Below are 11,453 nucleotides of genomic sequence, written 5' to 3' on the forward strand. Positions count from 1 at the left end.
TTAAGTTTTCACAATAACAGATTTATTGCTGAATAAATGTCACAATGAAGCTGCAATACAAAAATAAAACAAATGAAAATCGACTTCACATCAGTTACCTGTTCATCAGGTGCATTCCTCTACCTCACCTGTACAACATGAAACTAATCGTCTAACACTGACCTGATCACCTGACATGATAACGTCAGGTTACCTGTCCAAACTTTTAATCCTTTAATCAGTTGTCAGTGGTTACCATGACATCATTTACATAAACTGTACATAAAACCAATTGAACGTTTTACTCAAATCAGAAAAGAGCAGATTTAGTTTCCGTAACCTTTGACCCCAAATGTTTTAAAGTAAACCTGCAGAAATTGATACAACTCCAGTTATGTTCATAACAATGCTGACAGTCAGCTGTCAGTCATACTGCAAATTTCAGTCCTTTATTGTGGATGAATGCCCACACAGCCAGAAAAATTACTTACTGACATAAAGAAAGAGGGCATGCTGGGAAAAACTGAGAAAACAGACAAAAAACAAAAACAAAAACACCTGTTATTAGTTTTAGCCTTGCCCCCTCCTCTACTTGTGCCCCTTGCTGGTCTTGAAGGAGACCTGCAGGACTTTGTCCCCCAGGCGGTACCCGTTCAGGCTGTGGATCGCCATGGCAGCTTCCTCGTAGTTTGCCATTGTAACAAAGCCAAAGCCTTTGCACTTATTGGTGTTAAAATCTCGGATCACTTTCACATTCAAGACTGCACCGAACGGGCCAAACATCTGCCACAGCATGGCCTCGTCAGCTTCCTGGCCCAGGTTGTAGATGAAGATGCACCAACCAGAGGATGAGCTCCCCGAGGCCCCACCCCCTCCGCTCATGTGGTCGGTGCTCATTGGAGAAAACCTGGACACACGAAGTATTAGACAGCTGCAGATTAACTGATTCTCATCGAACAGTAACAAACATCTAAGTCAATTAGCTGCTGGATCTCGGGACAAGGTAGGTTAGAGTACTCAGACTACAGTAATCAGGTTATTCTGAGCAGGTCAGCATACCGGAACCTTTGTGCCTGGTGATGGACAGGCCCCCCAAAGCGTCGTGATTGGCCGTGGTACATCTGTGACATCATCTGGGAGTTCCTGGCCTGGTTGGGATTGGCAGCAAACTTGACCGTGATTGGCTCAGCGCTGCCGGGAGGCGTGTGTCCGTTCAGGTGTTTGACAGCGTCATCGGCCTCGGCCCTCTTATCAAAGCGGATGAAGGCCACGCCACGTGACAGACCTAAACAGCCAACCAGAACAGAATTTTTTCAGTTCCAAACATCACAAGCCATCACATGACCCTGAGCTTACTGAGCGCGTGCGGTACCTGAAGCCTGGTCCACTAACACTCTAGAATTGATGATGCGACCGTAGTGCGAGAACATGTCCTCCACGTCCTGCTGACTGAGAGTCCGTGGCAAACCACTGATATACAGGTTCGCATCTTTGATGGCGTCCGAACTCGGCCGTGCAAATGAAACCTGCGGGGAAGTGACAGGAAGTAAGTCAGCTGATCATCTTTACAAAATAATTGTCACAGAAAACAAACTGTGATGAAAATAAAAAATACAGTTACATTGAGTTCAAATAAAATCCAGATTTAAATTTTTAAATATTCAATAAAAATAAATAAAAATCCACAATTTTTCCAAACAACAAAACAAAACACAAAATAAAAGCATCCAAACAGGCTCTGATCACCAAAATAAAAGCATTAATATCATTAATGTCTGAAAGTAAAAGGTGCAGTACGTTGTCTCACTGAATTGAAGAAATTCACAGATTCAGTGTTGACACGTGTCGGTGCGAAAACAATAAAAACAAAACAGCAGAGTTTGAAAATACCTTCATCCATCAGACAGGTGAGAGTGCCCTCTACTGTCCGGGGAACATAACACATCAGTTGAGACAGGAAAAACAAAGAGCACCTGTGGCACGTTACCTTGATAGTTTTAGACTGTAGCCTCAGGCCATTGAGGGTACTGATAGCCCTCTCTGCATCACTAGGGTTAACAAAGTTAACAAAGCCGTAACCTAAACTGTGGCCTAGAGAAACACAAAGGAAAACAACAAAATAAAAAACAAAAGCGTCTGTTACAGCTGCTACACAGTCCGAGAGAAACAAACAGAGTTCAAACTAAGTACAGAGATCCATACAGTCAATTGGAAAACATCAGTTTTCTGAACAAACCGAGAAAACCTGCCGCCACCCACCACGCTGCCTGACCGCCGCGCACCTACCACGTTTTAGCTCTCAAAACAGTTAGCCAATGTACCTTGCAGTGTCACCTATTTAAAAAAAATAAAAAATAATAAAAAAAATCAACTTTGGAAAAAAACTCACTACAAACAAAGAAGTTAAAGGTCATCTCTCCTGTTACACTTCAACACAAGTTAGTTCTCACAGAAAATAAAGTGATGAAAATAAAAACTGCACTTACATCGAGTTGAAATAAAATACAGATTAAATGTTTAAATATTCAATATAAATATTAATTTATTTTTTATCTGAAAAGGTAAGATCTCACCTGATTTGGCCAGTTCAGGTAAGATCTGTCCATGGAAGTAAATAATTTATCGTCGTCAGTGAATGAGGTTAAAGATGACTCACTGGTGATATATTACTTTGGCATGACGGTGGTTAGCCACATGATGATGATGATCAAACCGTCGGCACAAATCATCTGCACATGGTTGTATTGAACGCACGACGACCTGACGATTACACGCTGGCAGGATGCAATCCTGCATCACCCCACACGACTGTTGAAAACGATTGTTTTCTCGACTTGTTCAGAACAAAAAAAATCTTCAAATATTTTTAAAGTTTTACAAACAGCCTGAAAAAAAAATCAAACAGGTGAAAATACTTTTTAAAACAAACAAACAAAATAAAACCCCACAAAAAATAAAAAACAAAACACCTTTATCAGAGGCTGGACGAAAAAAATTCAACCAAAACTTTCATTCTTTGCTCAGGCACTGACATGCTCGCCATTTGCTCGCCAATCAAAGTTATTCTGTTTCTGCTGTAGGGCAGAAGACCTGAAAACCTGCAACCAAGCCACGTGTCATCTGAAGACATTCATCACCAGACGGCCGTCGCCTCAAAATGTAATTACAAAGTTTCAAATTCTTATAAAATAAAAAACAAGAAGTTCAGTTAGTGTCAACATATTCTTGCCACACCTCTTTTCTAAATCATTCTTTAATTTGTTTTGAATCATTCAGTAAATAACTTTTTATTTACTTTGTTCGCCCAGCCCTGATGTAACCAATCAGCATTAAGTACCTGTTAGACACTTTGATGTCATTAAACCTGGTGTGAAAAAAAATGAAGATTACAACAACAAAAATATCCAAATTGTTTTATGACAAAAAAAAAAAAAAAAAAAAAAAAAAGAAAGAGAGAGAGAGAAAAATCACAAAATTCACCTAAAAAAAAGAAGAACAAAAAAACAGAGTTAAAACCCCCCCAAAACAAACAAAATCAGCTGATCGTCTTGAAACCCCCCAAAAAACAACAGTGAACAGGAAATACTGCAAACAGTACTATAACGACTATGTACTGATACTACAACTACTGCAAAATACAGCTGTGACCTACTTCGCAGTATAAGGAGTACAAAGTACAATGAAGCATGAACAAGTACACGTGTTAATGCTGAAATACATTTACTTCAAGTACTGAAATAAAACATATTCACAGTAAAACTTATAATGCTTCAAAAGTAATCTGGTATTTGTCTTTAGTAAAATTATCATCATTAGTCGTAAGCAAAGTAATACCACAGTACTACTGTGTGTAACAGTACCCCAGTAATACCATAGTACTACTAGAGCTGGGCGATAGAACGATAACGATATGTATCGCGATATAACTTTGACTCGATAGAGAAATTAAGCTATCGCGATAGACCTCGCCGCTCTTGTCCTCAAGAAAAAAGAAAAAAAAAAAAGAAGGTCAGCCAATCCAAATTAAGTAGCGCAGAGCCGAACCAATCACAGCCGCAGCATCACGTCGCGTGACTTGTTACGTACAGCACAAGTGCCAAGCCGCACGTGTGTTTGTTTGGGAAGCAGCCAGCGGGTAATGGAGCCAGCGCGTAATGGAGGAAATGAGTGTGCCGACTAGAAAAATCAACCGAGCGTGACCGAAGAGAAAACAGATGATGGTTCCAATGCCGGAGAGATTGTCGAACGGAAGAGCCATAGAAGCTCCGTAGTGTGAAGGTATTTCGGCTATTTCAAGTCTGACAAAAAACAGAGTAGCGTGCACTGTAAATTGTGCCGAAAGCAAGTCTGGAAATACAATAAACTGGTGCATGCGTCACACTGTGCGCCACGTTATTGTTTCGGTGAAATGAATTTCTACAATACTGTTACTGTTAATTCTACTCTCTGCAGTGTTTAAATGCTTACATATACACACAGTTACTGTCCCTCCACACATACGACTCGGTTCTGCTTCTATGCCCCAGCTTTGTTTACTTTTTCCCACCGAGGCTTCTAGACTTCTGATTGGCCAACATTTCGGCACGGTTAGGAATCTAGCGCCACCTGCTGCTTTGGCATGTTCATAGCAGTGTTTTCCTTCATTTCTGCCTTTATGTGTGGACGGGATTATTTTTTAAAACGAAAACGGAAAATCTCCGTTTTCAAAAATACCCGTGTACGTGTGGACGTAGCCTCAGTCTCTGACTGGAAGCACTAATTCGTCATTCGGCTTTTGTCAGACTAAAGTAACTGTTAAAACTGTTTGAAAAGCTCAGCTATACAACAAGGAGAGATTGAGAATTTCCTTTTAGTTCTCAGTTTATTTGATATTGACAAAAGTTAGTCAGTTTTGTCTGTTCTTCTGTAAAACAAACTAAGATTTATTTTTAGAATTAATATTTTGTTTCTAAGTGGAATTGACAATTTAGTCTGTTTTGTTTGTTCTATTTTGAAACTTAAACGCTTTAGCGGCTGCCTTTTGTGTAGTTTGCAATATTTGCCTTTATTTATCTGAAAAAGTCTCATGTTCCTTAAGTACATCTACCCTGTTGAACTTATTATGGGAAATAAATATTTAAATAAAAACAAGCTGCTGATTATTTCACATTTTACTTGTGAGCAACGGCACATTTAAATCTTACAAATATAGTTATTTGGCTTATATCGTGATAGATATCGTTATCGCCTGAAATGAAAAAAACATATCGTGATATGAAAAAATCTCATATCGCCCAGGTCTAAGTACTACCTGAATAATACTGCAGTACGATTGGGGAGCTCAGCACCTGCTGCAGTCCAGGTACTCAGAAGTACTACAGTGATTCTACTGTAGTACTGCAGTAGTGGTACTAACAGTGATACTGCAGCAGCACTTCAGTAGTACTGTATTAGTGGTACTTCAGCACTACATTAGCAGTACTTTCATCGTTACCTGCCACTTTGTCGCGGATGAGCTTGGCAGACTCGACCTCGCCGACGCTGCTGAAGAGGCTGCGTAGCTCGTCCTGGCTCATGCTCTGCGGCAGGTAGTTCACAATCAGGTTCGTGCGTGCGTCTTCGTCCTCCATCATCTGCTCGCCGTACCCGTTATCGTACAGCTCCTGAGGTCATTACATCATCACCATCATCACTTTCACTAAAGTCAAAAAGATGCCAGAATAAAGGAAGTGAACAGATTCAGCCAATCAAAGCGTAGCACTCACATTTCCAGCAGCTCCTTTAGCGGCGAGCGAAGCGTCTCTGACATCACCCTGAGAGTTCTGAACCTCACACACCTGAAACACACACACCACACACACCTGTCATAAACATGCACTAATCCCCAGGCCCTGATTCAGGAATTGGGTTCAGCTAAAACTCTGAGTTTGTTAACCCTGAGATAAGATAGACTTGGGTTTCTGTTCCAGAAAGAGAGCCACCAGGGTAAAGAATTTTGGAAACTAAACTTTGGGTAACCTCTGACAGGTGTTCCCTCTGACTCCTCCCCTCCTCCTGGACCTGAATTAGCTGAGTGACCCTTGCTTTCATAAAGTCACAGCTATTAAGTCAGTCCAACCAACCACTCATCAATATATCAGCACAGAGACAGCTATTCCATCAATGACAGATTACAACTTAGAATCAAATCTCTAGTGACAGTATGAGTGTAATACGATTACAGTTATTGTAGAATCACCGTTTACATGACATCGATCAGCGATCAATTGTCAGGCTCAGTGATGGATTTTAGTGACAATAAGGCTGAAATGACTTTCAGATCCAAACTGAACTAAATGTGTTTAAAGTGACATTTTATAAGCAGACAGTCTGACTGTAGTCTGATTACATTTCATGCTGACATAGGTTCACAGATTCAGATTCTGTCATTTGGGATGGGTGACACTCATCTACTAATTGGAAGGTTAGTGGTTCTGCTGCAGTTTGCAGGCCAAAGTGTCCTTGAGCAAGACACCGAAGCCTGAGCTGCTCTATGATGCGTTTATCGGTGCGTGAAGGCGAAACAGAAAGCAGTCAGGTATATTAAAAAGTGTTCGTATGAATGTTCAAAGTCTGAAAATCGCCTGAAAAAGTCTCACCGACTTGACCCAGAACCAGATCACCCAAAGGAATCATAGGCTCCGGTTTTCAGATAAGCTCTGAATTCTCTTTGCGATTACATTTGTAGTACAAAGCCAGATTGCCGACTTAGCAAGCTTAAGCTCAGAGTTCTGTGCCACAAAGGTGGCATTCTTTGTACCTGTGAGATCACCGTGGTAATGCGTGCCGATCACATGGTCAGGAGCAGGTTTAAATCTGATGGAACTGCCTTGTTTTCACCGATTCTGTCATTTACGGTCTGAGTCAGCGAGACTGAGATCCTCTACTCATCGTTTTATTTGTAAAACCTGTTCAATGGCCTCTGGGTGACATCATGGCCGAAACCCAGGTGTGAAGTCACATGATGCATATGTTCAGCTGCTGATGTAGAAAATGCAGAAACAGTTTGATGTTTGGTCCTCGTGCTATCATTTTGTTAAGCTGGTTAACTGAAAGAAAGCTTGAATTTGTTGAACCCGCTTCACAGCACAGCCTCTGAACAGGTTAAAAACACTTGATCGCTACTGATCCACTCACCTTCAGGTACCTGATGTGTCCTCGTCTTTGCGCCATGGAAATGATTCAGGAAGTTAACTGCGTCTGGGAAAAATAGCAAAAGCAGCTGATTATTGATCATTGCTTATCATTTGCAAGCTACTCGATAAACTGAAGGTGATCAGAATTCAATCTGTTTCAATCAGGAAACCCAAACCAGTAACTCTCTGATGATGGGTCCCCAGTTTAGCTCATTTCACTCTGTATTATCTTATGTTCCTGTTGCTACAGTAGCATTATTGATTGAGAAGCACCTGTGAAGTCCGGGTGTTCTCTGTGGATCAATGTGCAGATGTTGATTCCAGATCCCAAAACGTTGATTATGTTCATCTGGACGTGTTCAGTGGGAGAAACGTTTCATCACCATCCAGGTGACTTCTTCAGTCTCAGCTGACTGCAGGTTTCCAACCTTATAAACAGTACATTTGCACAACAACGGAAGCTAACCTACTGAATAAACAATGGAGTCATGCAGTCAGCTGAAAGTCACCTACATGAGGATGAAATGTTTCTCCCATCGGAAAAGCCACATCAAGATTAACAGAATCAACCTTTTGGGAATTACTTACCTGGATGATTGAGCATGCATCAAGACATTGATTCCAGATGTTTCTCGGCCTGTTTGACTCACCTGCAGCTTTCTATAAGATGACATCTGACCCCAAACACTGCCAATCAGAATGACGTCTGAGAATGTCATCAACATTTCTAACCAACCAAAGAGCTCTAGAACTACATTTACCTGCCTGACACCCCGAGAACCGTCTAACCGCTGAAGCACCGCCCACAGGTCCAGGTGAACACATTAACTTAATGGATTAACACATATTTACTTAATCACTAACTTAATTACAGAGATCGCTGGCGTTTCTCAGAAAAACCCGTAGGTTTCCAGTTCCGGTCCAGTTCGCGTTACAGTCGGGTCTCACATGTGGATAGGTAAGCAGGTAAAGTGGGTAAAATAAAAGCGCGCACTTTGAGGCCGCGGAGCTGCTAGCATTAGCCGCTGTTAGCACCGCGGACACACCACGAGGCTACTCGGCCACTCGCACCTTGGCACTCAAAGACGTCACCGTTCTTACCTGTGGGAGTGCGGACAGGTGATCCGGTGTGATTGGGTCAGATTTCGATCCGCAGTTGGAAGATGAGATGATCTGTCGATCCTAACAAGCACGTTCCCTACTGCACACAAAGAACCAACTGCCGCCCAGTGAAGTATCGCGAGATCTCCCCCTGTCCTTCTTCCTCTTCTTCTTCTGTAAAATAGGACTGTGCTCCTTATTTGCCCCCTGCTGGAGTCATTGGGAAAACACGAAAATCAAATCAGAAGTTTTGTTTTGATTTTACTGAAGAACTTTATTTATAAAATAGAACCAACAACACGTGTACCAGAAAACTAAACATGACATCACCCAAACATTAACATCCAGCTGTAAAACATCTGTCTGCTCAGAATGAGATGGTCAACTCCCGCAAATGTTGTACCTTTTATATTGTAAGGAAAAGACCCTACAATAATAAAAAGAAAACAGCAAAACCCCCAACAATCACATGACCCCCTTATGAGCAAGAACTCTGTTGACAGTGGGAGGGGGAAAAAAAAACCTTTTACAGTTTTTCACAGTTATTTACACACAATTTCTTGTACTTCAGACACAATGACTACAACATGTATCTGATGCACCAACCCCCTGAACCAATCCTGCTAAACTACAAACACAATTTCTGCTTTACACTCAAATTGCAGTTTTAAAACACACTTTTTTTTAACACACTACATGCAATTCTCTGCATTTGGCACAATTTTCATGAAGAAAATCTTTGTTTTCACAAGAAACACACTTTCATTCAAAATGGTAAGCTCAGTTGCCCTACTTTTCCTACTAACTCATCACATGAAGGGCTCTAGACTGCGACCAATTTGGTCGCAAAATTTTTCAACTTAAAAAATCCTAGGTCGCACAGGTGCGACCAACTGTTTGAGTGGGAAAAAAAAAAGAAAGAAGAAAAAGAAAAGCCCCCACAACTCTGACAGTCTCCGTGTGGTCAAAACAGACACACATTATGCCCCTATTGTGGTCTAAACCAGAGGCGGAGCCAGACATTTGAAACACCCAGGGCTTAGCTCTAAAGGGTAGTATGCATGTGGGATTTTTTTTTTTTTTTTTTTTTTTTGGGGGGGGGGGGTTTAGAAATGACTGATTAATTGGCTCTGTTTTGAGTTTTGTTCAAAAAAGAATGACTTCATATAGGGAAAAATATATATCACGTATGCAGGACACCTTAAACGAGTTTTTTAATTAAGCAGCAAGGCAGAACAAAGTCGGGGCTGTATTAAGACACAAGGACTAAACCCCAATTCAACCAGACCCAGAACTGATCCGGAATTAAAACAGGACTGCAACAGTTCAAAATCAGGACTGATGACTTAACCAAGACAGAACCAGAATCAGAACTAGATGATAGTAGCACTAAAAATCATCATAGACCTGCAGTACACTTATTTTTTTAATTCTACCAAAGTACACTATTTAGATTGAGAAAAGTTTATATAATTATTTAGCCTTGTTGTGCAAACAAGCCTGCATAACTTAATAAATGTAGAATTTGAAAAATAGTAAACCTAAAAAGAAACACTAGGTACGAGATACATGAGTACCTATGATACGGTGATACTTTTGGTAAACGACCATTTGACTAACATGTGTGTCTCACCTGCTCTTGTTCATCTCTGTTCTGTCCTCATTCTCCATCTCCCTCTCTGTTCCTCTCTCTCCCTCTTTGTGCTGACAATCATCAAATATACAGTTGAAACCAGATATTTACAAACTCTTCAGATCAAAACACAAATACTTTTTTATTTGTAACATCAAATCAGACTAAATGTTTATTTTTTTTAGATTGATAAATATATCATTTATCAATAACATATTTGTTAGCTTTAAGAGTAAAGAGAGAAACTATCTGTATTTCTTAATTGTAAATGGCACCAAATTGTATTCAAAATTGAGCCACACTTAGGGAGCTCCACGATTCTTTTCCTGGTGTTTTGGTTGATAAATTTAGGGCTGGGTATTGTCACTGATTTCTAGAATCGATTCAATTCCGATTCACAAGGTCCTGAATCGATTCGATCCACGATTCGATTTAATTCGATTTGATTCAATTCAATTCAATTTGAATCTGGGAAATTTTGACAGTCAGAAAAAGGAAGCTGACACACGCAAGACTTTATCAAAGGTGTGAGCATCACAGCAGATGCCTTTGTGTCAAAGTAGCTGAGGATAAAACACAGAAAAACATGAAGGCGATTTTCCTGGCCTGGATTTTATAAAAATATTCTGCAGTACATCAAAAACGAAAGAAAACCATTAATCAACACATGAACATTACCTCTGACGTTACAGCGGTTTTATTAGAGACACGGCTAAGCGTTTTGCATAATTTAAAAAAGTTTAAATTTGTTCAGTATTGAACGGCAGAAATTAGGTTTTCTTTTCGGAAGTATATAAAAAAAAACTTAAAAAAACGTCGGCCGACAGCGCTGTAAACAACGGTAGACTTGTGCATAACAAGCAAGCGAATAATGAAGAAAACAGATTTTTAGACGGGAAACTGTTCTTGAAGTACAGAGAGAGAGGGAGAGAGAGGGAGAGAGAGAGAGAGCTGTGCATCGTGGTCGAAGCAAAACAGTAAAAGTAAGAGTGAATACATGACGATGTTTATGTGAAGCGTAGTTTGGATCTTCTTTTGCTGCTGGTTCGGTCAATATTGTTTGGAGAGACATCAAACTAACAGCTGTAGAATCAGCGCATAAAGGGCGTGAACACAAAGCGCGGACAGATCAGAATCAGCGAGCTGTCGGCTTTCAGCCCCGACCGTGAGAAAGGCCACATCTAACTGATTTGAACCGCGGGTTGTGCTGTGTGTTTAAGTCTTTGTGCAGAATCTGTGTTCCTGCTCTCATTTATTGTCTTAGCTGTTTGGTGGTTGTTGAAATTTTGTGAGATTTCACCAGAGATTCTGGCATTTCGGGCAAAATAAATTTATATTAAAAAATCGATTCAGGATTTTAATGAATCGATTTTACATTATCCAAGCCAGAATCGATTTTAATCGATAAATCGATTATAAAAACCCACCCCTAGTTGATATCTCTTAATTTTCCCATTTCAAAGAAACAGGCTCTGTTTTGCCTTTTATGCATCCACAGCTGTGCCACCAATTTACTCACATGGACTCTACTAACCTATCAGAAGCTTCTTCAGCTCAGAATGGAATTGTCTGGAGTTTTCTTATTA

At 40.4% G+C, this 11,453-nt stretch overlaps 1 protein-coding gene across 2 annotated transcripts; it reads right to left on the reverse strand.

Moving 5' to 3' along the window:
• LOC146641288 (ELAV-like protein 1) lies at positions 1-8,394 on the reverse strand. 2 transcript variants are annotated; one of them, XM_085398182.1, is made up of 8 exons: positions 8,235-8,394; positions 7,135-7,197; positions 5,724-5,795; positions 5,453-5,621; positions 1,967-2,070; positions 1,352-1,505; positions 1,039-1,264; positions 1-886 (listed from the first exon to the last, which is right to left on the reverse strand). In XM_085398182.1, exons 2-8 carry the CDS (start codon positions 7,168-7,170, stop codon positions 568-570), a joined length of 1,080 nt encoding a protein of 359 aa, XP_085254308.1. In that variant the 5' UTR covers positions 7,171-7,197; positions 8,235-8,394; the 3' UTR covers positions 1-567. The 2 variants fall into 2 exon arrangements, with proteins under 2 accessions (XP_085254308.1, XP_085254309.1); XM_085398183.1 differs by lacking the exon at positions 5,724-5,795 and having other exon boundaries at positions 5,453-5,656; positions 8,235-8,379.
• Between the last annotated feature and the right edge of the window lie 3,059 nt (positions 8,395-11,453).

Source organism: Rhamphochromis longiceps, linkage group LG23, assembly GCF_057381845.1.
Source record: "Rhamphochromis longiceps isolate RC_006_pf linkage group LG23, R_longiceps_female_GT1.1, whole genome shotgun sequence".
Taxonomy (NCBI): domain Eukaryota; kingdom Metazoa; phylum Chordata; class Actinopteri; order Cichliformes; family Cichlidae; genus Rhamphochromis; species Rhamphochromis longiceps.